The 27,619-nt window shown below is 48.5% G+C and overlaps 3 protein-coding genes across 3 annotated transcripts in view; 1 reads left to right on the plus strand and 2 right to left on the minus strand.

Moving 5' to 3' along the window:
- SPDYA (speedy/RINGO cell cycle regulator family member A) overlaps positions 1 to 27,619 on the plus strand; it is a 702,161-nt gene that overhangs the window by 239,442 nt on the left and 435,100 nt on the right. The gene's annotated exons all lie outside the window — the stretch shown is intronic.
- Positions 1 to 27,619, minus strand: part of LOC146816526 (uncharacterized) — a 237,813-nt gene that overhangs the window by 110,287 nt on the left and 99,907 nt on the right. The window contains exon 2 of the mRNA XM_085610374.1: positions 11,286 to 11,464. Coding sequence (XP_085466500.1) covers positions 11,286 to 11,463 — 178 coding nt within the window. The 5' untranslated portion in view covers position 11,464. The remainder of the gene's footprint in view (positions 1 to 11,285; positions 11,465 to 27,619) is intronic.
- LOC146816527 (uncharacterized) lies at positions 2,926 to 5,578 on the minus strand. The gene is made up of 2 exons (XM_085610372.1): positions 5,051 to 5,578; positions 2,926 to 3,951 (listed from the first exon to the last, which is right to left on the minus strand). Exons 1-2 carry the CDS (start codon positions 5,430 to 5,432, stop codon positions 3,077 to 3,079), a joined length of 1,257 nt encoding a protein of 418 aa, XP_085466498.1. The 5' UTR covers positions 5,433 to 5,578; the 3' UTR covers positions 2,926 to 3,076.

Below are 27,619 nucleotides of genomic sequence, written 5' to 3' on the forward strand. Positions count from 1 at the left end.
TCTGCTGTACAAGACACCAATCGTCGTCAGCTAAGTAGTACCATGATCTGGGAAATAGAGTACGCAAAGAGAGGACACTCAAAGGATGGACATAAGACATCTGTGTTCTCTCATACAAATATGTGTGACTTCATGCGTGGGGAAGCACAAATGAGCAACATCATGTCCCTGACAATTGTAAATCTCACACATGAAACCCTTTCTGACTTGACAACAAACAACATGAGACTCTGGAAATATGTAAGTCTGAATGGCAAAGGTGATAGCAGTGTAATGGGGAGGAATCCGGGTCATTTATCCCTTCCTATCAGTAATCTTCTCATACATGTGTGTCTGTTGATGTGTCATCTGATTGATGTCACTGCTGTGTGGAGGGAACGGCTGGCACCTGCTGGATGTGAGCAGGTGCCCAAATGTAAAGTTCAGGAGCTAAACATGCTGCACATCGTTCTGGATTACCCACAAATGGTCATTGAGAATGACATGTTGGCTCAGAGCTACCATCTCTTCTTGCAAAATATAGACCTGTATGTCTTATCACAGATGCTGACCAGATTACACCCCAGCAGCATGCACCATCCCGGGGACTGTATGACATCCAACCCTCGCGCAGCCGTCCTCCAGGTAATTCTAGCATGAGGTGTGTCACTGGCTTCGACTCCAAAGCCATGACAGAGATCCTGATTCCCCTCTGCATGTAATCAGCAGTTGTGTACAAAGTGAAATACAAATCAGGAGTGTCATGTGCCTGTCTGACAATTGGTGATGCAGATAATTGAGAATGTTGTCACTTCCCTCTACAGCTGCTGGTTCAGGGACAGCTAGGCCCGTGAGGAGACAGGTCCAGCAGGTGACACTAGGGGGGAACACCAAGGGACAGAGAGTTGTGGCTGGAGCTGGTGAGTTTGCCTGTATCTGTGTAACCCCTCAGTGCTATGGTGTGAGCTGTCATTTGTGGTGGTACCCTACACAGGTCACATGATCCTCATCTGTTGATGCAAAGTACAGTTGATACAAACCCTTGTTTTGCACCACATGTCATACAAGGTCAATCCCTAATACGGTTGCAACCTCTGTTCCAGGGGATGCTGATGACGAGGATGACAGGCCTATGACCAGTGCGGGCCGACGTGGAATCAGAGGGGAGAATCCCCTGATCCTCCAAGCTGTCATGTCGGCTGCAAGCACTGCTCAGGAGGAGGAGGAAGAATATCCTGAGGACCTCTGCTTGGTGGATGATGAGGACTACATGTCTGACGATGAAGATGGCAATGCGCGATATCGTGCCAGACTGGCTAAATCGGTCAGGGCATCAACTCCTCTGCCAAGCAACGTCCCTCCGCCTCCTTCCAGGCATGCCATGGCCTGTCCCCAGACTCGAGCAAACCAGCCACAGCACACACGCATCACAACACAGACATCACTCCCTCACAGTCCTCACGTCCAGGACCAACATGGTGGTTCCCCTACCCACTCTTCCCTAGACAGTGTATCCCTGCCAGCCTCTCCACCATCTGGGGGTAGTACCAGCCCTGTTGTGCTGCTGGAATCCCCTGGGCACCATTCACCTGCCCACAGGCTGACACCTCCCACCCCACCCCCTGCCGTAGGACCTGCACATCCCATCCATGGCAGACAGCTGCAGAGAGGGCCTGCACCTGGCTGTGATGACCAGTGGGAGCAGGACTTCTTCCAACAGCAGAGCGATGTGAGGCAGGACATTAGTGCCATAGGGGCTACCCTGTCCACCATGTCGGACTCCCTGCAGGACATGGTCCACTTCCCTCAGGCGGTGGAGAGGCTGAGCCAAGTGTTGGATAGGATGGATAGGACTTGGCAGGACATGTCCAGAAATATGCAAGACATGCTATCCATCCAGAGGGACGAGAGTGCAAGACACCATGCCTTGGCCATGAAGATGATGGAGGGCATTTTGAGAGTGAGCCAACCTTTCCCTTCACGGTCAACGCAGGGAGGGGAGCCATCATATCTGCCCACAGGACAGCACATCCCCACACCTGTACCAACTGCACACCAACACAGCGAAGGGAGACATCCACACCAGCGGGCTGAACTGGCACTCCCAACACCACCCCCTGTACAGTCACTCCCGCCACCTGCACAACCATCCCCACCTGTACAGTCACTCCCGCCACCTGCACAACCACCACCAACACCACCACCTGTACAGTCACACCCGCCACCTGCACAACCACCACCACCACCACCTGTACTGTCACACCCGCCACCTGCACAACCACCACCACCACCCCCTGTACAGTCACACCCGCCACCTGCACAACCACCACCAACACCACCTGTACTGTCACACCCGCCACCTGCACAACCACCACCACCACCACCTGTACAGTCACACCCGCCACCTGCACAACCACCACCACCACCACCTGTACTGTCACACCCGCCACCTGCACAACCACCACCACCACCTGTACAGCCATCAAGTGTGCAAACACCATCTGCCACAGCACATGTGGATGACCCTGGACAGTCCCTTGGACAGTACCCACCTCCACGTAGGCGGCGAGCCAGACCTGAGCACTCGGAGCGGTCATCCCCCCCCAAATTGCGGCGTCGCACTCACCAGTGACAGGAACCCGGGACAATGTGATCACGTGTTTGTGTGTGCACCAAATAAACACCTACCAAAACTAATCATCTGTTGTGTATCATGTCCTGTGTAACGTTGCAGGTGGCCTGGAGATGTGAGAAGGTATGTGTGTGTGTGACACAGTTACAAGTGTGACCCATCGTTGCAACCAGCCATTATGTGCATAGCAGATGACCCATCAAATATGTGTCCATATTCAGAACCAGACATTCAGAATGAAGTTAAACAAGTGGAAGTTATGAGTATTCCAAATTGTATTTTGAGAAGGTACATAAGAACAACCGTCCGTTTGGAAGGGAGAAAGGAAAACAAATGAAGATCTTAATGCAGAGGGAGATGTGAACCTGGATTGGGGTGGGGCAAAAAAAATATGACACGTCAGGGAGCGTCAGGGAAAACAGTCTATTTACAAGGGGAAAATGAAATAGTTGTTCACGTCTAAAGTCAAGTGTCCTTCTGGTCATCCTCTAGGACCACAATGTCCAGATCCTCAGAGTCCGATGCAGGCACACGTCTGGCGGGTGCAGGAACAGGCACCACTTGGGTTCGTGCCACACGAGGAGTACGGGGGGAAACAGTGTGGGGCAATGGACAGGGCGAGACATTGACAGTGGTATGGGAAGGGATTGGGGAGACAACAGACGACATGGCTGCGGGCAGTGAATTGATGGCGGTGGTGAGGGTGGCCATACATCGGAGCATGTCCTCTCGCATCATGCGTACCTCCATACACACTTGTAGCGCGATGCGAGCGGACATGTCTGGCTGACCCTCACACATCCACATCAGGTCCACTGGCACAGCCACAGGAGGAACAACACCGGGAGGGGCCTGGGGGGAAGAGGAGGGATGTGGTGCCTGAGGTCCGGAGCCAATGATGTTGGGGAGCTGGCGGCTACGATGAGGGGGACTGGTTGCAGGGGATGCAGCTGGGTCCCCCGATGGAATGGGGAACTCTAGAGGTAGGGAGGGGCTGATGGCAGGCCCAGATTGTTTGTTGGCCTGCCCCGAGGACACCTTTTCAGGGACCACAGGTGAAGAATCCTGAGGAGAGTTGCTCTCCAACACCTCATGGTCCGAGGTGTCGTGTTCACCCCCCCCCCAATCAATGTCTGCAGCCTCCACCTGGGATGTGGCACCAGCATCAGGGTGTCCCTTGTCAGTCTGGGTGGGCGCAATCCCCTTGCCTCTTGATGTTGAGGGTCCCTCCTCATCCTCCTCTTCCTCGCTGGTGGAAAGTGGGTGTAGCCGCCGCCGAACTGGTGGCCTCTTGCTCCGGACCAGGTCCTGCTGCCCTTCTGTTCCGCCAGCTGTGCCTGCTGAAATGTAAGCAAAATCCGAATGTTATGTTTGTGTCATGCAGGACGAGACACATTCATAGGATCCAAGGTCAGACTTATTTTCCTCTGATCACACTCAATAGTTGTCAGTGTCTATGAGCTGACATTACGTGTATGTTCACCGTCAGGTCCTGGATTGAGTCTGACATGGCCATCTCACGTGGATGTGTGTGGCTTACACGACTGTATTGGCCAACCCTCAACCTGGCATTCTAGGGATCTGTGTGTCCTGCCACAGCTACATGTGTAGGTTCCAAAAGCAGTCCACCAATGGAGAACATGAAGTCCAGAATCTCAGATTATGGCCATTCATAGGGAGTCGCAGCTATTTAAGGTCTGGACAAGTGTCATCTGCTTTGTAGCATTGTATGGGACACAACAAGTGGCGAATGTGGGTCACACATGCACTGAGGCTCTGGCCTATTTCTGTAGCCAAATTGTGAGTCTAGCCTTTGGCTGTCCCCACACATGTACTGACAATCCAGTGGCACATATTGGCTTTGGTGACTGATATGGTAATGCTGTACACCGCTGAACACTGGGGGAATTTAGTGATAGCTACCTGTACATGTGAAACAGGCCACTGAGGCTGAGACGTCTGTCAGTGAACACCCCTTGTAAATTTAGAAGCGCTTAAGAGTGATGAAAGGATGTCAAAGTCTGTCTTGACTCCATGCCACATGATGTTTTGTCACAATTGGAACCCACACTCTAAAAATGCTATGCAAGTCATAGCATCCAATACCCTTTGGCCTGCCATGCGCACACAGGACAGTGTCTGTACCATTGCTCATCCAATGCACACATGATTTCCTAGTGCCAATTGTAGTGGTGCGGGAAGAGCTGATTTCAGTCCAAATGCACAAATATGGCTCATTTAGCCAGTTGTCATGGCGAGACTCCAACTCCCAAAATGCACTCTGCCCTGTACAGTCCATATGCCACAGTGTGCCTTTTTAAGCTTGGTTACTGCTGCATGGACACGGAATCTGTGAATGGAGGCATCGGACACACAATGGTACAGCACTGTTTCACTCACATCATACTCCCAGACACATTTAGCATATGATGCACTTACCATGTCCCTGCTGCTCCTGCTCCTCCAGCTGAGCATGGAGGGTCGGCCAAGCTGATCGCAGGACCCTCCTGTACAGTGGGGATAGGCGAGGACGATGCACATGGTGCTGGGAAGACTGGCCCACCAGCTCCTCAGCCTTGTGCCGGGCCCACCGTTTTAGGTCCTCCCAGCGCTTGCGGCATGCCCTCGCACGCCTGGTGTGGACTCCCACTGCACTGCAGCGTTCGGCGATGTTGGCCCACAGCCTGGCCCGGGCTGCATTGCTCAGCTGGTGTTCAGGGTCCCCATATAGCTGAGAAAATTTGGCCAGCACCCCCTCAGCCAAGATGTCCAACTCACTTTCAGTGAAAGGGGGTGCCTTCTCTTCGTAACCCTCAGCCATTATGGGGATAATAAGAAGGATGAGAGCAGCAGGATGTCAGAGGATCTGTCTGTGATAGAGGATGACTCAGAATGAACACAAAATGGCAGCAAACTATTTCCTGTGATGTATTTCCTGCCTCCCACTTCCTGTAAAACATTTCCTGAATGAAATTATGTGTTCCGGGTCATTTTCGGAGTTTACGGCCCGTAAACGCAGTTTCCGGTTCCGGAGCGGGAGGTCCGCACACGGGCCGTACGCCGCGTGATCGGCGTTTCCGCACACGGGCCGTACGCTCCGTAATCGGAGCTTCCGCTTTTTGGCCGCAAATTCCGAAAATGACCCGGAACATATTTTTCCATACAGGAAATGTTTTACAGGGAGTGGGAGGCAGCAAATACATCACAGGAAGTAGTTGCCTGCCATTTTGTAGTCATCCAGATCCATCCACAATCTGGGATCACATCTACTGCCATCCTGCTGTTCTGTTCTGGATAAAAAAGTAAAGACAGTGCATGTGAGAATTAATTAAATGTGACAAGAGGGTGAAGTGACCATTTCAAGACATGTCTGCAGTTTCTGTTTCAGTTTCTCATGCTTTGCATTATGGTACATGTAGTCCATATTAGGTGCTCATTTGCAGAGTTGTGTGATGTGTTCCAGAACATTGTGTTTGAGAAGTGTGGATATATCACTAACACAGGGGGGCAGAGTTACGGCTACGGACGCATCTCTGCTAATCAGCAGAGATGCGTCAGAAGAGTTGCGATGCATCTGCCCACCCGTGCGCCAACACAGATGCGCGGCATTGAAATTTCGGTGCACCGTGCAGCTCGGATGTGCAGATGCGTACGCATCCCCCGTTGGAAAGGCGGCGCATTGCTGGAGTTGCGTCGCATGCACAACGCAGCTCCAGCAAGGCTCGGGGGTGCCCTATCCCTATGATGCTGCATCAATCCTTACGCCTGCTTCAAGCAGGCGCAGGGTTTTGACGCAGCATGGCCTTAAAAGTGACTGAGTGAAATATTCTAGATTTTTAGGAGGCGTTTCTGCGCACGGAAGGCCCCCCCCCCCTGCACCAGAACACCTACATGTGGCGCAGGCCTTTACAACGTGACGCATCTCCCAGATGCTTCATATAGTACATTCCCCGCAGCATGGGGCTGGCTTTGCACCACCGCAGCGTCACAAAAGTGACGCAACGGCAGCGTGAAAGGGCCGCAAAGCCCACATTAATCTGCCCCATGGCGTCTGATTGACCCATTGCATCACTCACGTCGTGGGCGCATCATTTGTGGGGGAGTAACATCTGTTGATGGCACAGGGCCGACAATGCTATGGTTATGGCCTTTTCTGATTAAGAGACCCATCCTCATGAGGTCCGGCTGTGTCATGCATCTGTGGCTATAGATTCTTTCGGGACATCCACTACACTGATCGCTGACATGGGCACATGTGCTGATGCAGGCTCAACGTTTTGACTACTGTCAAGAGCTGTGATTAACATGCAGTTAGTGTGGCTTGCAAAGTAGCCTCAGGAAGGAATTTATTGACACAGTCGTGTATATCCAAGTTTCATCATTGGCAACAGACAGCAATCCACATTTGGTCCATTCCACTACAGGTTGCTCATGTGAAGAACGTGGCAACAAGCTGCTCACGGACTTGCATGCCCTGACCTCGGTTATGTGCCATGGCCCGGTTTCCCAGATTCATAGGTAGCCGAGGTTCCAGCGGTATCTGTAAGCCATGCGTTAAGGCAATGTTGTGCAAGACACAACAGGCTAGTATGATCTTGCACACTACTTCTGGGGAGTACTGCAGCACCCCCCCTGTACGGTCGAGACATCTGAATCGCGACTTCAACAGACCAAAAGTGCGCTCTATGATGGCTCGAGTCCGTATGTGTGCCCTATTGTACCTACGCTGTGGTACAGTGTCTGCACGCCTGTAAGGGGTGAGGAGATGTGGGGTAAGTGCATACCCAGCGTCACCTAAGTAGAGGGGAAAGGGCAGTTGGTTAGATTTCCCTCTTTGACTTGCACAGGACATGATCTATACTGTATTACATGCATTGTCAGGTGGGCCCTGTATCTAGCTTTATGATTCTTAAAGTACTATGGTTAATTGTGGGGGGCATTCAGACATTTCAAAAACACATAAACCTCCTTTCTAACGCTTGGTACTTACCCAGTAGCCACATGTTGCCAAATTCTCCCGCAGCTATCCGCCGGGCAAGAGGTGACATGCGGAATATGAAGCTGTCATGGGTACTGCCGGGGAACACCGCATGCACATCAATGAACCTCCCTCTGGAATCACAGACAGCTTGCACGTTGATGGAATGCCATCTGTGTCTATTGCAGAAGATGTGTGCAATGTGGCGGGGTGGCTGCAGGGCCACATGGGTACAGTCAATTGCACCCAGCACACGTGGAAATTGTGCAATGCGAAAGAAATCTCGTACTGCCCTTTGTCTCAGGGCCAGTGTCGGTGGCATATGTATGTGGAGGTGGGATCTTGCAGTGATGCATCGCAGTACCTGATGCAGGCACCGCGACTGGCTTGCCTGGGATATGCCCACATGGTCACTGGAGACCCTTTGGAATGAGCCAGTGGCGAAGAAATGGAGCGCTGATAGGATCTTGAGGTATGCTGGTATTGCATGTGAGCAGCAGGTCACGGAGTCAAGTTCCTGCTCCCACTCACATACCATTTCCAAGATGATTTCTGGAGGGAAACGGTACCTGGCCCTTATATCTTGACTGGACATTCCAAATAAGTTGATCCTCTGTCTGAAGATCCTCTCTGCTCTGGCTCTCATCCTCCTCCTCCTCCTCAAGTGGTTTTGGTGCATGGCAAGGGGCAGTGCAACAAACACATTCAGTGACATGTTGAAAGGGTTTGTGTGTGTCTGCTCTGCAGTTATACGTGGTGCCGAGCTAGGATTGGCTGGAGTGCGTCAGCTGATGCATGGTGGGGGATGGTAGGGACTTGAACAGGTGTTTCCCCTTGGCTCAAATGATCAATGGCAACAGTGATGTAGTGTGGTCCCAATTCTGATGTTCCGGCCCGAGAGCGGAATTTCCGGCCCGAGAGCGGAAATTCCGGCCCGAGAGCGGAGTTTCCGGCCCGAGAGCGGCTAATCCGCCCTTAAAGCGGAGTTTCCGGCCCGCATGCGGGCTTCCCGCTCCGGGCCCGGAAACTCCGCTCCGGGTGCGGAAAATCCGGCCCGGGTGCGGACGTAAGTTTAGTGGTCGTAAATGGATTCTGTGAATAGCAAAAGTCCTAAGTTCATTTTGTGAATCGCAAAAGTAGTAAGTTCATTCTGTGAATACCAGAAGTACTAGGTGCATTCTGTGAATACCAGAATGGTACTAAGTTTAGGATTTAGTCTTAAGTTTGTTCTGTGAATCGGGCCCAAAGAGTTTTAGGAGACAGGGTAGGAAAATGGCAGCCACGTTATCAAGTGGATTAGGTGCAAGAAGGAAGGGCAAGTCAGGGGGTGATGAAAAGGGTTTATTGGCAGGGAAATGGTTAGGGTTAAGGGGGGAATAGATTGGGCAAACAAGGAAGGCAAGGAGGGCACAGGGGTTTAATAATAGCTGAGAGCAGCCCCCCTTAAATAGAAAAATCTACCTGTTGTAAAGAATTTTCAGTTAGACCTGTCATCTTTAGTGTGGCCTTCCCCCAAACTTTTTGTCTGCTGTCTTGTTTTGTCAGTTTTGCTGATTTCTAAATAAATAAGGGCTGAATTATTTGTATTGGCCTGAGGACTGTGCACATTACGACTGCTAACCAGTGCTTGTGCTCACTCCCCTAAACATGGTTTGATTGACTTATCTACAATTAGCATATTTAATTTACTTATAAGTCCCTAGTACAGTGAACTACCTGTGGCCAGGACCTGTAAATTAAATGCTACTAGTGGGCATGCAGTACTGGCTCTGCCACCTACCTAAGTAGCCCATTAGATATGTCTCAGGCCTCTTGCCGCCAAGTCTTAAAGTGCCCTTTTATTACATATAAGCCACCCCTAAGGTAGGCCCTAGGTAGCCCAATCGGCAGAATGCTGTGTAATCAAAAGGGAGGACTTGTACGTTTAATTTTTGCATGTCCGGATAGTGAAAAACACACATTTGTTTTTCACTACTGTGAGGCCTATCCCTCTCATAGGATAACATTGGGGATTCCATATTACACTTAGTTAGGTGTAATTCCTGATTGAGAGGGAGTAGATCTGTCATGTTTAGTACCTCTAGAATGATAATGATAAATCCTCTTTACTGGTAAAGTTGGATTTATCACTCCTATTTTGAAATGATGGGTCTTCCTGGGAGGATGGGAGGGAGGAGCTGGGCACAGCCTCACACTTACATCGGAATAGGTCCCCACACAAAGGCCTGCTTAACCCCCTGTAGAAAGTCTGGAGCTAGGGCAGAAAGGGAGAACCTCTGTGCACTTCAAAGCCCTCCTTTGAAGTCTCCCCCACTTCAAAGCACCACTGAGTATAAGGATTGGACTTCTGGCTCTACCATTTCAGTACACCTCTGGACCTGTGGATACTCTGATAGGAAAAAGGGCTTCTGTGCTGCTGAAGAACTGCCACTCTGCTGGACTGTTGCTCTGAACTGCTTTCTTGCTTTGCTGACCTGCTGCCCTTTTTGCTTGGGTGAGAAGGACTGGACCCACATCTCTTGCACCCAGAACCAAAGTGACTCCAAGGGCTTGCTGGCCTGCCTCCTGTTTGAAGTCTCAAGGACATAAAAGACTTTCAACTCACCTACTACACCTGGACTCTGCCATATGTGAGTCTTGCCCTGCCAAGTGCTGCCAACCCAGTCCTGGGCCCTTGGAAGTGGGTATAAAGTGCTGCTTCAGTAAAAACCGATGCCATTGCACTGCTTGGAACTGGCACATCTCCAGCGATGACGACGCATCGCCACTATTGCGAGGATCGAGGGCATTGCATTGCTGACGGCGCAGCGTATCATCTCCATTTAACCCCTTCGATGCTGCGCAGATTCCGCCGCTGTGCTGACGGAATCTTGCGCGGGCGTGGTCATGACGGAATGGTTCCGTCATGAGCACAGCTCAACCGTGGGTCATGACGGAACCATTCCGTCATGAGCACCGAAGGGGTTAAGATGCATCTTCGACTTTGCGCGGGTCTATCACAACGCATCACCTCCATCCTATAGATAGTCATCATCGACAAACCGCCTCTTTGCTCCTCATATGTCATCTGCGACGCAAACAAGGTACTTTGCAGCAGGCCGAGACTGGTCTCTGTATCCAACCTGCTCTCCATCGCAGTCGGCCTGAACTTTTGGATTTTACCTGGTCTTGCGCATCCAGATGCTCCCTGTTGGCCTTTTATGCTTTTAAGCACTACATTTGAGTTTATTCTTCAAAAAATGCATAACTCCGATTCTACTTATTGATTTTTGTTGTTTTGTTCTTGTTTTACTCATTAAAATATTCTCCTTTTTCTTATCCTGGAGTGGAGTCTTTTTTAGGTGTTTTCACTGTGTTATTGTTTGAAGTGTTGCACAAATACTTTACACATTGCCTTAAGTTAAGCCTGACTGCTCTGTGCCAAGCTAACAGAGGGTGAGCACAGGATAATTTAGGGTGTGACGTGACTTACCCTGACTAGGATTGTGGGTCTTGCTTGAACAGAGTGCATACCTCTGTCAACCAAAAACCCAATTTCTAAATAAGGGCTTTCTCCAGGTTGGCTTCCTCAACTTGATTAAATCCATTGTAGGAGAAATAATTGTCATAAAAGGTTTGATAAATAAGGTTCTTCGAAACTACAACCATCTGTCGCTTTGAATGTGGCATTTAACGTCAGATGGGGTAGTGTCTTACCTGGCTGGGCTACAGGTTCTTGGTGTGTGGACGGTTCCCCTTGATGCCAGATGCTGGAAAGCTGCCCTTGAAGATAGAGATGGACATGATTCTCCTGATGCTGCAGAAAATAGTAATACAAACTTGGAATTGTGACATCGCAGCTGAGATCTTGGTAGACTTGGCAAATGATGCACATGCTGATAAATATATAAGAGAGATGGGACATTTTTGTCACATGGTGAAACAGACATGCATTAGTTAGAAAAGTAAAAGGGTGAAAATAAGTTGCAAATGGATAAGGAACATATTTATTGTATTATAGTCAGAGACTTTCATAATCAATTTATGGTAGAGGGCCGAATTGTTGCTTGAAGGTTGTCCCCTAAAGTGCTTTTTTGGATATGGTGCAGAGTTGATAGCACATGCCTATGTATCACTGTCGGTGTGAAATAGGAACATCCAGACTCTTGAAATATCACAACACAAATAGTATGAGTATGGGAACATTTATTCATTTATTGTAAAGCACTCAGTCACTCATAGCCTCCCGGCAGTATAGATTTTCAGCAAAGGGCAGCATTCAAAGTGTGACAGGAAGAGAAGTAGCTAAGGCTTACTGTTCTAAGGTCCAGGCTTTGAGTTGTTTCCGGAACTTGAACTTGTTAGATGTGACTATTTTCTTGTATGGAATTAGAGTGCCTGAATATGGAAGGATCTTCCTACTCATTTGTTAAGTTTAAAGTTCTTTAAGTAGAACTCAAGATTGTTTTTTGATCTGAAAACTAGCATAAGGAATGTATTTTGAATTTAACTGCTATGACCATATAGTGTTTTATGGAGGATCTATAGGTAGATTAAAAAATGATCCTTCTTTCAATGGTAGTCAATGCAGTTACTTTGAGACATGAACATATTTTCTGAGATTAAATCAGATCCTAACTATAACATGTTTAATGGCCTGTAAACGAACAACACTATTTTTGTTTAGTCTGGATTGTACTTGCGTAATTGCAACTTGAACTCTGTGGGAGAACTGGGAGAACAAGAGAAAAATGGAGGATTTAGCATAAAGTGTTACTAAGTAAATGAACATACTCGAAATCCTCGCAAGGGTGACAGCTACTGGTAGAATCTTATCAGTTTTAAGCAAACATAGACATGATATGAAAGACTGTTTGGTACAGGGCTAAAAGGGTGAATCACATCTTTACCATCCTCAGATTTATGCAGTGAAATATGTTTAGACAATTCTCAACTGACATGGTGATAGCCTAACATCCTCTGCTCTCTGATGCCAGTACACATATTAGCACAGTCAGTGGAGAAGCGGAAATGTGTTGCTGGATGTGCAAAGTAAGAGGTGATATGATATGTATGAGAACATTTTAGGTCATGTCGCATAAAATATAAGAATGTTATTAGTATAGTGCCTAGGCAGACAAGATGGGGGATTTGAGCTACAACAATCACTGTAATACCCTTCTCAAAAGTGAGGTTGTGACATTGGTATCAGTGAAAAATACCAACCTGGGTGAGTCTCAGTTTTCAGCACAGAAGTGACTGGGGAGGGGGTTACAGAGCTGTTCTTTCAAATGGAAATGTGCTAAAAACCTGCCATTGCATCACCATTCCACATCAGAATTACATGGTTTAGACAGGATGAGCGCTTGGAGACTTTGGAAGGAGGGACACCTGCATCTGAGAGCAACTTGAATGCTAACCACTGCAGAGGTGGGAACTTCCTAGTGTACAAGGTCATTTCTGGGTAGGCGTATGTAGAGCATACTTAACCACACTGCGTTCATAGTTCTGTCCGGGAACAGTTTGTGATTGTAATGGCTCTCTGTTCCCATTCAGTTTGTCCACCCGACTTTGCGACCCTTCACTTTTCTTGTTTTCTCCTTTCCTGGTTCCCATTTTACATCTGGCTTTGTTTTTGTTTGTGGTTTATCATCCATTCTGCTGCTGTTGTTCACAGACCTCTCTTTTATTTCTGATCTCGGGGATCAGAGCTGGTATCCTGGTTTATATCTGGCCTTGTTAATGCTTCCACCATGATAATTAAGGGGTTATGCTGTAAACATATATGCTGTTTAAGTGTATAATAACTTCTTGGTATTTAGCATTCCCACTTAGAACTCACCCCCCTCCCCCTTGTGTATTACAGACAGACAGCCGGTGAAGTTTAAGTTTTATCAGTGCTTTTCTGATTAATATTTCTAACTGCAGAAGCATGACCTTTAGAATATCCCCAGGTATCACACTGGATCTGGGAATTTTCCCAGAAGTGCTTTTATGTGCCACTGGGTGGTACTATGCGCCTCCTTCTTGGCCTATACTGCACTGGAAGTGAATGAACGGACCAGCATACAAGCACCACCATTGCACGGGGAACAACCTTTACAACGCAACTTTTACAACGCACTACACTTACAACGCATTTTTTACAACGCACAATCCATTACAACGCATGACATTACAACGCAGGACACTACAACGCATTTTTAAAAACTACCTTTACAACGCATTCCATTACAACGCATACTACCATTACAACGCATACCATTACAATGCATAATATAGTAATTTTTACCCCTATACTATCCAACACTTACCCTACTGTTGCACCCCCTGGAGTTAGAATAGTAATTTTTACCCCTATACTATCCAACACTTACCCTACTGTTGCACCCCCTGGAGTTAGAATAGTAATTTTTACCCCTATACTATCCAACACTTACCCTACTGTTGCACCCCCTGGAGTTAGAATAGTAATTTTTACCCCTATACTATCCAACACTTACCCTACTGTTGCACCCCCTGGAGTTAGAATAGTAATTTTTACCCCTATACTATCCAACACTTACCCTACTGTTGCACCCCCTGGAGTTAGAATAGTAATTTTTACCCCTATACTATCCAACACTTACCCTACTGTTGCACCCCCTGGAGTTAGAATAGTAATTTTTACCCCTATACTATCCAACACTTACCCTACTGTTGCACCCCCTGGAGTTAGAATAGTAATTTTTACCCCTATACTATCCAACACTTACCCTACTGTTGCACCCCCTGGAGTTAGAATAGTAATTTTCACCCCTATACTATCCAACACTTACCCTACTGTTGCACCCCCTGGAGTAAGAATAGTAATTTTTACCCCTATACTATCCAACACTTACCCTACTGTTGCACCCCCTGGAGTTAGAATAGTAATTTTTACCCCTATACTATCTAATACTTACCTTAAATGCAATTTAATATTATGCGTTGTAATGGTATGCGTTGTAAAGGTAGTATGCGTTGTAATGGAAATGCGTTGTAAAGGTAGTTTTTAAAAATGCGTTGTAGTGTACTGCGTTGTAATGTCATGCGTTGTAATGGATTGTGCGTTGTAAAAAATGCGTTGTAAGTGCATGCGTTGTAAAAGTGTGCGTTGTAACGTCATACATCCCCATTGCACACTGATATCAGATCCGATCCAGAGCTCTACTCTTTTTCATCTATTTGACTTGTTTTTCAACTGAACTCCAGTGCGCAAGGGAATGATATCCCCACCTTAAACTATAGAGTTTAAGTCATGCTGTGGCCATCATAAACAGATGTTGGTGACTTACCCACACAAAGTGTACCTTTGGTGTTTGGAGCACAACTCCAAGTCGTGTGAGGAATATGCCCTCTTGGAGTCAGGGGCGTGCTGTGATCTCACACCATTTATGACTGGGGACGGGGATCATCAGGAAACATACAAGTCACTAGGGGCACCGATCTTCCCCGCCCCCTCCTCTGTGACATCAGCCTCAAAGATGCTTTAGTTTGCACTTAGCAATGCACATGCTCCCTGTGGTAGGCAGGATACAGCATTTCCTCCCAGGGTAGCAGTCCATCACATCTGACAGATGGGTACTCCAGATCGTCCATCAGGGCTTTGATCTTCCATTTTGCTGCAAGGGGTACTAGCTTGGATGTCCGGATAGCCATTGAGAGGATGCCCCCTTTTGAAATAGAGATGGGTTGTTACTCCTGCTATTTCCTCATGCTGAAGAAGGTTGGAGGCCCCCACCCTGTTTTAGATCTTAGCCCTCTGAATGCCTAAATGCAAGGAGAGATTTCAAAATACGGTGGTCCAGGTTCAGTTAGCCCTGGATGCGGGCAACTAGATGATAGTTAGGCTGTCCAGTTTTAGGTTTAAACCTATGATAACTGATAAAACCCTACCAAAAGGGAAAACATATAAACACTGAAAAAACACCTACACAACCACAAACTTAATGCCATTCAAAAAAAGGTAAAGGAGAGTGAAAGAGTCATTTGTATTTCTTCGTGAAGGGGCCAATACAATGTAACTTTGTTATACAAGATAGCAGCAAGAAAGACTGGGCTAACATTATTCTGCTTGAGTTTTGTTGCTAGTGATGTAGCTAAAATATTGTTTCTTCTTCCTTTTCTCAGTTTTGTGGTCTTTGGTCTAAATATGCAGGGTTTAGAAGCATGTTAAGGTCTTGTTTAATTATTTTATAAAATGTAGAGAATCAGGAATATCAAAATCATATTTTATATTTTGGCTACATTTGATTCTGTCACTGATGGGTAAAATGTCTGGTTTCCTAAGAATCTTTCCCAATATGTACCATAACATTTACCTACAGAGAATAGGTAAAAACCCTTGATACATCAGCCCCCTTTTCTAGTGAGTCAGTCAGTATTGATAGTAGGTGAATTGCCAAATATACCAGGCTTTAAACATTCAATGCAACTTGTAGTAACAGGTATATGTGAAAAGAGTGCTGTCACCAAGCATCTAGGATAGTGGTGAAAACATGACACCAGACTTTTGGAAAACATGGAACGCAGTGGCACTTGGAATGCTGTTGCCAAAAAGTTCTTGCCAAGTTCAATACAGATTGGAGTGATATTGTTTGTATTTGCAGTGATTCTGCTATGGATATGAAAAAGTTGTGCGATTAATTGTTAAAATCGATACCTGAGTTGAAGTGCCTCCCTGTAAGAGATCCTTGCCACTTGTTAGATGGTATGCTGAAATCATCTTTACTATCTTCAGAGTTAATGAAGAATGCTAATGACTTTGTAGTCCATTCTGGTGCACCGTTTTGTGTATTCTCTGGAACTAAAACACAAATATTTCTTATTTTGCACTATTGTGAGGCATCAAAGAAAGAGTCTACCCAACTGTGTCATTTGGCTGGTGGCTCTCTGTCCAATAGACCCTGAATGCTATATTATCTATGTAGCAGCCGTTTACAGAATTATTGCTGAGTGATGATGCCAAAGGCAAGAAATGAGAGGATCTTTGATCTCATATCGATACTGATGTGAAAAAAATTACATTCTACTGCATTCTTAGATTTTTACAGGAAAACATGACTGCTGTAGAGGACATTAAAAACTAGAGTCTGAAACCCCCATGTCTACCAAGTGTTCAGCAAAATTGAAGTAGATGTGAAACATCTCCTTAGAGAATGCTGGGCAACACTTTTAGTGACTTTGGCACTGCAACATGTTCTATGGGAGAGTGCTTGCCACTTGGTAAGCAAAGAAATATTGAGGAGCTATTCAGGAACGATGTATAACAAATGGCTTACAATGATGCATTTAAATATCCCTTCACCAACCATGGCATTTGAAGTTAATGAAGCCTCACTGTGGTACCCTGCACAAGTTCTAGATTCCTTCCGTAAAGGGGAATTTACTCTGGAGTTTCAAAAGTGCTGCTTAATTTTTGACCGCTTCAATAACTCTGAGAGCATATGTGCCCAGTTCAACACATATGTTGCAGAATCTGTCCCAGAGAATCGTAATCTTCTGGTGCATGGAAAGCTATGTCAGTGGCCTGAGTTAGCAAATTGTGTGGTGGCCGTTTTGGTGTTGCCCGTCTCAAATGCCATTGTTGAGGTGGCCTTTTCACAGGTAAAAGTTTACATGGGAAGAAAAGAGGGCGCGCGCATGATCAAAGACTCACTGAAGAAATATTGTATGGTGCACTACAATAAGTTTGATTTGTTACAATATGTATGGACCTCAAATACACTGTACATACACTGTCTGTATACCATGCACTATCAGTGCAGAAAGCAAGCAATAATAAAAGCAAAGCGTTCCATAAACACCAGAAAAACACTGTTTCTTTTGTTTTTAATGGCACAAAAATGTGTAACCACTGATAACCACTGTTTTTTAAGGGATTGAAAACACTGGAAAACCCCACCAGAATTTACTAAAAATAGAAACTGAAAACAGGAAAGCCTAATGATAGTCTTTGATCTGCAGAATGTGTATTTTTATATGTTATGTTATGTTATGTTAAAAAGACTTATATAGCGCTCTGTTACCCAGAGGTGTCCTGGCGCTGTACACTATCCACCTGAGATTAGCCAATGATAATGCTGACAGGGAAAATTTAAATGAATAACCAGGTCTTTAATTCTTTCCTGAAGGAAAAGAGCTCTGTAATATTCCTAAGCTTAGGAGGCAGACCGTTCCATGCCTTGGCGGCACAATGGCAAAAACTCCTACCTCCCCAGTTAACTTTATTAAAGCGGGGGAGGGTAGCTAGGTTAGCCTGAGCCGTGCGTTGATCTCTTCCGGGCACATACCACTGAAAGGCATGTTTCAAAAAATCAGGACCAACTCCACTGAGTGCCTTAAAGACAATACACAGTGCTTTAAACTGGATTCGTTTTTTAATGGGCAACCAGTGGAGTGTTTCAAGACCCATCCTTGCAGAGACAAATCTAGGTGTCCCTGTAATCAACCTGGCTGCCGCATTCTGCACGATCTGGAGTCTGGCCAAGTGTCTCTCCTGGATGTTAATATAGAGACTATTACAGTAGTCCAGTCGCGATAGAATGAATGCCGTAACTACTGTCTTAAGGCTGTCTTCAGGGAGGAGGAATTTGATTTTCATAAGGGTTCTTAAAATGAAAAAGCAGGAGGAAGCAACCCTGCTAATTTGATCATCGAAAGAGAGTTTAGAGTCGATGATTACTCCCAGATTCTTGGCTCGAGCCACAGGTAAAGGGGGTAAGCCCATTGCTGTTGGCCACCAATCTGGAGTCCAGAGGTTGGTGTTATTCCCAAAAACGATCACCTCAGTTTTGTCAGCATTAAGCTTTAGACAATTAGATGCCATCCAGGCTGAAATCTCCTGCATACATTTATGACAGCTGGATCCAATCTCAGCTTCGGCCCCCTTTTTAATGGATAGCACTATTTGTGTATCGTCCGCATATGAAGTCAGCTGAAATCCGAACGATCTAAACAGGGCATCCAGCGGAGCGACATACACATTAAACAGGGTAGGGCTAAGCGATGACCCTTGTGGAACACCACAGGGAAGAGCGAAAGGTTTTGATCTATTTCTACCTAGATCTACTGTTTGAATTCTATTGGTCAAAAACGACCTAAGAAGATCCCAAGCCTTGCCTGTCACCCCGGCCGCAGATAAACGGTCCATCAGAACCACATGATGGACCGTATCAAAAGCGTCCGAAAGGTCCAGTAAAATAAGTATGGCAGCGCCTCCTTGATCTATGGCTTTCCTGACCTCCTTGGTAGATTTGGTCAATGCCAATTCAGTGCTGTGTTCAGCACGAAAGCCGAACTGTCTCATATCAAGCGAAGAGTTGGTTTAGAGGAAAGAGCTGAGTTGACCATTCAAGGCCTTCTCAATCATTTTCCCAGGGAAAGGAAGCCGAGAGATAGGCCTATAGTTACAAGGGTCAGATGGATCTAGATTGGGCTTCTTTAAGAGGGGAAGGATAGAAGCTATTTTCCAAGCGCTCGGGAATTGACCATTTTCACAAATGGCTGCAAACAGAGGAGTAAGAACTTCCACACTCACATCCGGGACCTGTTGCAAGATAGAAACTGGACAAGGGTCCAAAGGGGAACGAGATCGAATATTAAGTAGTAATTTAAAAACCTCAGATCGGTTTGGAGGGATAAAGCGATCTAGTGTTAGACTACGCTTGTTATCATTGGCTGGTTGAGTTGAAGCGGCCTTCGTGGCATCAGAGGGCGTGAGGGAAAAGGAAGAAAAAATCTTTCCTACCTTTTGTAGGAAAAAAGCAGCCAGAGTCTCACAAAGTTCAGGACTACTTTCGGTTTTGAGACTGACGGGGGTGGTGAGTCTGACAATTGTATTAAACAAAACCTTAGATGAAGGTCCTGCTTTCTTGATTTGATCTCCAAAATATAATTTCTTTGTTTCAAGGACCAGTTTTTTATATTTAGAGAGACCTAATTTATAGATCTCATTGTCGTAGATATCATATCTTTCCCTCCACTTGCGTTCAAGTTTTTTGTATTCAAGTTTCTGTTTTTTTAGATTTTCCGAATACCACGGGGCAGATGGCACTCTCCGTTTAAGGATACATTGTTTGCCTGGCGCTAGTTTCTGACATGCAGAGTCTATCTATTCCGTGTATGTGTTTGTATCTAACTCAACGTTCAATGATGGAACAGGCCGTGAAATTTCCAACAAATTCCCCAGTTCCCATTTATCAATGTTTTTCCAGTCCCTGACGGTCGTAGACACCTTAATAGAATATCTAGAAGAATGACGATTGGTTATTTTAAGATCAAAAAGAATCGCCGCATGATCCGTCCAGGTGAGAGGGACAGTTTTGGAGTAGGTAAGGGAGGGATTATTTGAAAAGATCCCATCCAAAGTGTGGCCTGCCGAGTGAGTGGGATCTGTCACTAATTGCTTAAGATCCCCGCTGCTAAAAATCTGCTGTAGTCTAATATTATCATTGTCGGTCAGTTCTTCAAGATAAAAGTTGAAGTCTCCCAGTACCGTAAGAGACTTCTTACACAACCCTTCCTCCAATAGTGTGCCAATTGAATCTAAGAACCTACCCTTGGACCCTGGGGGTCGATATAAAAGAATGGCATTAAATGTTTCGTGCTCTGAGATTTGCATATTAATAGACACTGACTCGCAGGCCGAATTAGAGGCCTTAGTAAAGGTGGACTTTAGAGTTTCATGGTATATCACTGCCAGACCACCTCCTTTTTTGGTGGGTCTGTCAAGCGTATAACAAATAAAACTGGAGGGAGTGGCATTAAGTGGCATTAACGAGGTCGGGGTCTGAGGATTCATTTGTCCAGGACTCCGTTATGAGGGCTAGCTTAATGTTGTAATTTTCCATGAGTAATGCACATTCTATACTGTGCTTAATTAATGACCTTGCATTAAGAAGAAGGCATTTCAGAGGCGCAGGCTCAGAAAAAACGGTCATGCCACTGAGAGTTATGCCCTCCATAATAACTGAACTCTTCCCAGACCATATGTTATGGCATTTATGGCATCGCTCTGTCTGCAGTCTTCTGATACTGTCAGGATTGACCCGGGGGCAACTGGCCTTACCTCCACCTTTATTTTCAAAAGTCAGGACACAGCTATTCAGCCGACAACCCGGAGGTTCGGCAGCATCGATATATAGAGACAGAGATGCGTCCCCAGTACCATGAAAGGAGAAGTGCAAAGGTTCAATTTTTAAGTAAACACAAGACACACAACAAACCCCAGCAAGGCAAGAACACTGAAAGCCCATGGTGAAGGCCCCCCAGGGGAGGCCGGGCCCCACTCATCTACCCGTTACAGTACAGTGTAAGGAGGAAGAAGGGGGACAGCAGAGGCCAAAGAAGTCCATTAATCATACTGAGCTGGAAAGAAGGTTAGGATGAAAGCTGTTCCTCGGGAGGATCCAGAACCGGGGCAAGACATATTCCCCCCCTGTATTGATTCCACCGCCCCCAGATGGCGTGCCACTTCCCGGGGCGGCCTCTAGCGCAATATACCGTCTTCTCCCTTAGCATACTCCAGTCCATATTTTCTTTCCACGCGGACAATGTGGGGGGCCCCGCGGAGCCCCACAATCGCGCGATATCTCTCTTAGCGACCATGTTACCCAGAGTCACCCATTGGGTCTGTGCCTCATCGTGGTCAGTGGGCCCCCAGACATTCAGGAGGCAACACCGCGCTTCCGGCTGCATAGCAATGCCCGTCACCTCCCCCATCACTGCATGGACTCTCCTCCAGAATTCCGTAATGACACCACATTCCCAAATGATATGCAGGAAAGTACCCACCATACCACATCCCCTCCTCCATAGGCCGTCCTCCGAGAATCCCATGTGAACCAGCCTTGGCCCCGTCAGATACACTCGATGCAGTATTTTAAGTTGCACCAGCCTCAGACGCGACGGGATCGCAACCTCCTTAGGAGAGGAAACAGCAGACTGCCAATCCTCATCATCCAACTCGAGGCCATCCCTAGTCCACTGGTCCCTCAGCCCCAGAAGCATGTCCGCCCGGACGTTGATCAGTTTCTTATAGATGAGCGAGATCGTGCTCTCGGGCATATGGCCATCAAGGACCCGGTCCTCCAAAGGAGAGGACTCAGGCACCTTCTCACCCTCTACGAGGACTGATCGGAGGGCGTGACGCACCTGAAGATATCGGAAACACTCGGAGGGCCCCAGCTCATACTCCGTCTGCAACTCTTCAAAGGACTTCACCTTCCCCTTATTCAGCACATCTCCCACCCTGGAGATGCCGATCAGGTCCCATTTATCAAAACCTTTTGTATGCCAAAGCCCTCCCAGTCTCTCCGATTCAAACAGCGGGGTAGCAAGGGTGAGCCTATCCTTCCAGCCCAGCGAGTCAGTTGCCATCTTCCACACACGCACTGCCACACCAGTGGGCCCCGTGAGGGACGAGTCTAGGGACCGCGAGTACAACGCCCTGTAGTAGTTACCACCACGCAGCAACCACCTGTCCATGGCATACCCAGGGCTGAGGGCAGGGCCATAAAACCCATGATTAATCGCGCTCAGCTGGGTGGCCCAATAGTACCGTCGGATATCTGGGAGCGCAATGCCCCCGTCGTACCATGGAAGCGTCAACTTTGCAATAACTATTCGCGGCCGCCCATCCCACAGCAACGTCCGTTGGAGGCCTTCGACCTCCCGAAAGTATTTGGCCGGAACCCAGTCCAAAGTATTCTGCAGTGCATAGAGGAACCGGGGAAGAGACATCATTTTGAACAGGGCCGCACGCCCAACGAGGGAGAGCGGCAGCCTCCGCCAGCCTTCAACATCCCGCCTCAGGCGTGCTAGGGGGGAAACAGGTTCTTCTCATATCGCACAGCAGAGTCCATGGAGATAAAGATCCCCAAGTACACGAAGCCCTGCTGAGCGACCTGTATCGAACATGTTCTAGGGATCGGTGGTACCTCGCCACTAAGAACATACAAATACGATTTACTCCAGTTGATAACGAGACCCGAGTTCCTACCAAAAGATGTAAGTACGTCACAGACCACTATAAGTGATTTTTTGGGCGAGGCAAGATACAGCAGGATATCATCAGCATAGAGCGAAATACGGTCCTCGTGTCCAGGCGACCATCTAAGGCCCCGTATATCCGGGTGCCAACGTATCCACGCAGCCAGCGGCTCAAGGGCGAGGGCGAACAACAAAGGCGACAGGGGACAACCCTGCCGAGTACCCCTCCCAAGCTGAAACGGAGTCGACGCCCGACCATTCACCACCACACTCGCAAGAGGCCCCTCATACAGCAACCTCACCCAGCTCACAAAACCGTGGCCAAAGCCGAACTTGGTCAGCACGGCCCACAAATATGCCCATTCCACCGTGTCAAAGGCCATCGTGGCGTCAAGAGACGACACAATAGCTGGTTCACGCAGCGTGCCCGCCCTGGCGATTACGCCATGAAGGCGCCGAAGATTTAACGATTTAACGCTGTATTTCGGTGCGGGATGAAGCCGGATTGATCCGGGTGGACCAAGTCACCGAGTACCCTAATCAATCGGGTCGCCAGGATTTTAGCCAGAATTTTCGGCTCTGCGTTAAGGAGTGAGATAGGCCTATATGAGGCGCACTTATCTCGGGGTTTGCCCTCTTTGTGTATAACCACGATCGTCGCCAGTCGCTGGTCCAACGGGAGGGTCCCACTCCCCCGCGCCTCCACAAACATGGCGCGCAGGTGAGGGGCGACCCTATCCGGAAATAGCTTGTACAGATCGACCGGCAAGCCGTTTGGTCCCGAGGCCTTGCCCGAGTTTAACGCGCGGATAGCCCCCGCCACCTCGTCAACCGTTATGTCACCATCTAGATCGTCCCTATCTATATCGGAGAGACAGGGCAACTCGATATCGCGGAGGAGGTCACACGAGTCCTCGGGCGGCCTGTCCGACACTGAGGCATAAACCCTACAGAAATAGTCCGAGAAACACTTTACTATCCTCTCAGGTTCCACAATCGCCTCTCCCCTCTCTCCCGTCAACTCTGGCACAACTCTGTTGACCCGTTCTTTTTTGTCCAGCCAAGCCAGGAGTTTCCCTGCCTTGTCACCAACATCATACAAACGGCCCTGCTGTTCCCTACTGAGGGTCTTAGCAGCGTTAGTCACCAGGTCCTTATACTCAGCTTGCTTCAAGCAAAGCTCATGCAGTGAGGCCTCTGTAACCTCCTCCTCCAGCGCTCCCTCCAGAGCCGCGATTTCCTCCTCAACCTGCAGAACCTCGCCATCTCTCCGCCGCTTGGCAGCTACTACAAGGGAGAGGGCTTCCCCTCGGAGCACGGTCTTAAATGCTTCCCACAGCGACACTGCCGAGTCCACGGATCCCTGATTATCCTTGAAAAAATTATCCACTTTCTTTACCAGCGCGCTGCGCATCTTGGGGTCTCGGAAATACCACGGGTTGATAGGGGCCACCCTTCCTCCCCCCTCCCGACCTAGATCCAGCCGGATCCACACTGGCGAATGGTCAGATATACCACGCGCCATGTGCCTCGCCTCGGAGACCAATGAGGCATGCGCCGCCAGAGTGAGTAGGTAATCAATCCTGGAAAGGCTACCATGTGCCCCGGAGTGGAACGTGTATTGGCTCTGTGTGGGGTGCCGGAGCCTCCAGCAGTCTATCAGGCCAAGCGTGTCTAGGAAGTCTGGAAGCCACTTCTGAGCCCCCCCTGTGTCTCTGGGCGGGTATCTATCCAGCAGGCCGGAGCCAACAGCGTTGAAATCGCCTCCCACCACAAGCATACCCCCCGGGAGATCCAGCAAGGCCCTACCCAGATCTGTAAACGTGGAGGCCTGCAGGGCCGGCGGGACATAAACCGAAACTAAAACCAAAGTTCTGCCTTCCCACCGCCCCGCCACCGCCACAAACCTCCCCCTATCGTCAACGATGGTGGAGTCCACCTCAAATGGTAGCGAGGCTCTGACTAGGATGCCCACACCCCTGGACCCAGAGGAGAATCCCGAATGTGCTATGAATTTATAACCCTTCCTATTCAGAGCATAGCACGTATTACCTATAAGATGCGTCTCCTGCAGCAGGGCAACATCCGGCATTGACCGTTTCAAGAATTGCAAAACAATCCCACGCTTAATGCGATCCCCCAAACCATTAACATTCCAGCTTATAACACTTAAGCCCCTACCCCCCATCCTCAAACGTAAAGAGGCCCACCCCACACCCGAAGAGCCACCATGGAACAGTCCTGGAAATAATCACCATGCCTTGCAGAAGTAAACCCCCCAACAACAAACCCAAAATCCCAAACCCCCCCCCCCACCCTGCACCCCTGCTGCAGCTTACAAAGCCCCCCCAACTTGCAGTGTGCCTGTCGCCCTACAAAACCCAAAATCTACAAAAAGTACCCTAAGGGAGGAAAAGAGCACCCCTCGTCCTCCCGCAACCCTCCGCATTTACTGCACTCTATTCAAGTCTTCAAATATAGCCAAAGCGAGTCAGGCCGGCTCCGAAAACTCAGCCCTGCCCATCCCGGCCACTGTCCCCATCCTCGGCAGTGTCCTCCCCCGTCCGTCGCCGGGGCAAAGCGTCCAGCCATTCATCGGCCATAGCAGGAGAGTCAAAGAAGAATGTCCGATCTTCGTGCACCACACGTAATCTGGCAGGGAAGAGCATGGCATACTTCAGATCCCTCTCCCGGAGCCGCCTCTTCACCCCCAGAAAGCCCTGCCTCTGCCTCTGCACCTGCTGGGTGAAGTCTGGATAGAAATTCACCGACTCGTTCTGGAAGGGGACCGGGCCCTTCACCCTCGATGCTTGCAGGATAGCGTCCCGATCTCGAAAATGAAAGAGCCGGGCGACGATCGGCCTCGGTGGGGCACCCACCTTGGGCCTCCCACCCGGCACTCTATGGGCCCTTTCAACCGCAAAGAACTTTCCAAGACCCTTAGGCTGCAGATGATTAAGCACCAAGTCCTCGACAAGCAGGTCAACCAAAGCCTCATCCGAGGACTCCGGGACCCCGCTGACGCGCACGTTGTTGCGCCTGGCCCGGCTCTCAAAGTCCTCCAGCCGGCGGGCGGCGAGATCACTCTCGATCCTCAGCTTACGAACCTCGGTCTGCAGTTCCGTGACATCATCGGTGAGGCCCGTGGTCTTGAGGTCCAGGGTCTTAACCCGTTCATTCGTTTTGCCCAAGTCCGCACGGATCAGGTTAACATCCACCAAGATGGCATCCACCTTATGCGCCAGGGCATCAAACTGTCTCCCAATCGAAGTCTGCATCCCTTCAAGCGCGCCCATGACATCCTGTAGTGAGAGCTCCGGGGCCAAAGGCGAGGCCGCCTTCTGGGTATCCGGCGACTGGCTCGACCCACTTGGTGATCCCTTCTGCAGAGCATAGCGGTCCATACTATTGACTTGGGTATAGGCTCCCCGCCTGGTAGACTTAGCCTTCAGCCGATCCACCTCTGCTTTGCCCGACATGGTTGATACCAAGCAGGTCGGTTCAGATAAGACGGGTCCCTCTCAACGAAAGGAATCAGGAGCGATCAGTTCTGCAGTGGGCCGCCAGAGTAGCCTGCAGAGCGTCCATAGGGTAATAAAGCCACCAAGAGCTCTCCAGGGGCAGGGCTGACAAAGGGAGAGAAAGCGAAAGTGAAAGGACGGGGACCTCCGTCCGACAGTTCACACCTCGCCTGGCCGTTGTTGTTCAACTAGGAGTCGGGCATCCTGCCAACTCTAGCCCCTGGCATCCCTCGGAGATAGGCCGCAATCTTCCGCCAGGCGTAAGTCCGGTTCCCGGTGGGCGATCCGACCGCGGGTAGCATCAATCGCCTCCCTGACAGGTCATCCACACGATGCCATGCATACCGACAGGATTAGAGACAGGATAGTCGACGGAGGGCGCGAGGGTCTCGGGAGCTCAGAGCTCACGCGGCCATCTTGGTCAAGCGCTAGGCTCCTCCCCCAGTTAACTTTATTAAAGCGGGGGAGGGTAGCTAGGTTAGCCTGAGCCGTGCGTTGATCTCTTCCGGGCACATACCACTGAAAGGCATGTTTCAAAAAATCAGGACCAACTCCACTGAGTGCCTTAAAGACAATACACAGTGCTTTAAACTGGATTCGTTGTTTAATGGGCAACCAGTGGAGTGTTTCAAGACCCATCCTTGCAGAGACAAATCTAGGTGTCCCTGTAATCAACCTGGCTGCCGCATTCTGCACGATCTGGAGTCTGGCCAAGTGTCTCTCCTGGATGTTAATATAGAGACTATTACAGTAGTCCAGTCGCGATAGAATGAATGCCGTAACTACTGTCTTAAGGCTGTCTTCAGGGAGGAGGAATTTGATTTTCCTAAGGGTTCTTAAAATGAAAAAGCAGGAGGAAGCAACCCTGCTAATTTGATCATCGAAAGAGAGTTTAGAGTCGATGATTACTCCCAGATTCTTGGCTCGAGCCACAGGTAAAGGGGGTAAGCCCATTGCTGTTGGCCACCAATCTGGAGTCCAGAGGTTGGTGTTATTCCCAAAAACGATCACCTCAGTTTTGTCAGCATTAAGCTTTAGACAATTAGATGCCATCCAGGCTGAAATCTCCTGCATACATTTATGACAGCTGGATCCAATCTCAGCTTCGGCCCCCTTTTTAATGGATAGCACTATTTGTGTATCGTCCGCATATGAAGTCAGCTGAAATCCGAACGATCTAAACAGGGCATCCAGCGGAGCGACATACACATTAAACAGGGTAGGGCTAAGCGATGACCCTTGTGGAACACCACAGGGAAGAGCGAAAGGTTTTGATCTATTTCTACCTAGATCTACTGTTTGAATTCTATTGGTCAAAAACGACCTAAGAAGATTCCAAGCCTTGCCTGTCACCCCGGGCCGCAGATAAACGGTCCATCAGAACCACATGATGGACCGTATCAAAAGCGGCCGAAAGGTCCAGTAAAATAAGTATGGCAGCGCCTCCTTGATCTAAGGCTTTCCTGACCTCCTTGGTAGATTTGGTCAATGCCAATTCAGTGCTGTGTTCAGCACGAA

Source organism: Triturus cristatus, chromosome 6, assembly GCF_964204655.1.
Source record: "Triturus cristatus chromosome 6, aTriCri1.1, whole genome shotgun sequence".
Classification (NCBI taxonomy): Eukaryota; Metazoa; Chordata; class Amphibia; order Caudata; family Salamandridae; genus Triturus; species Triturus cristatus.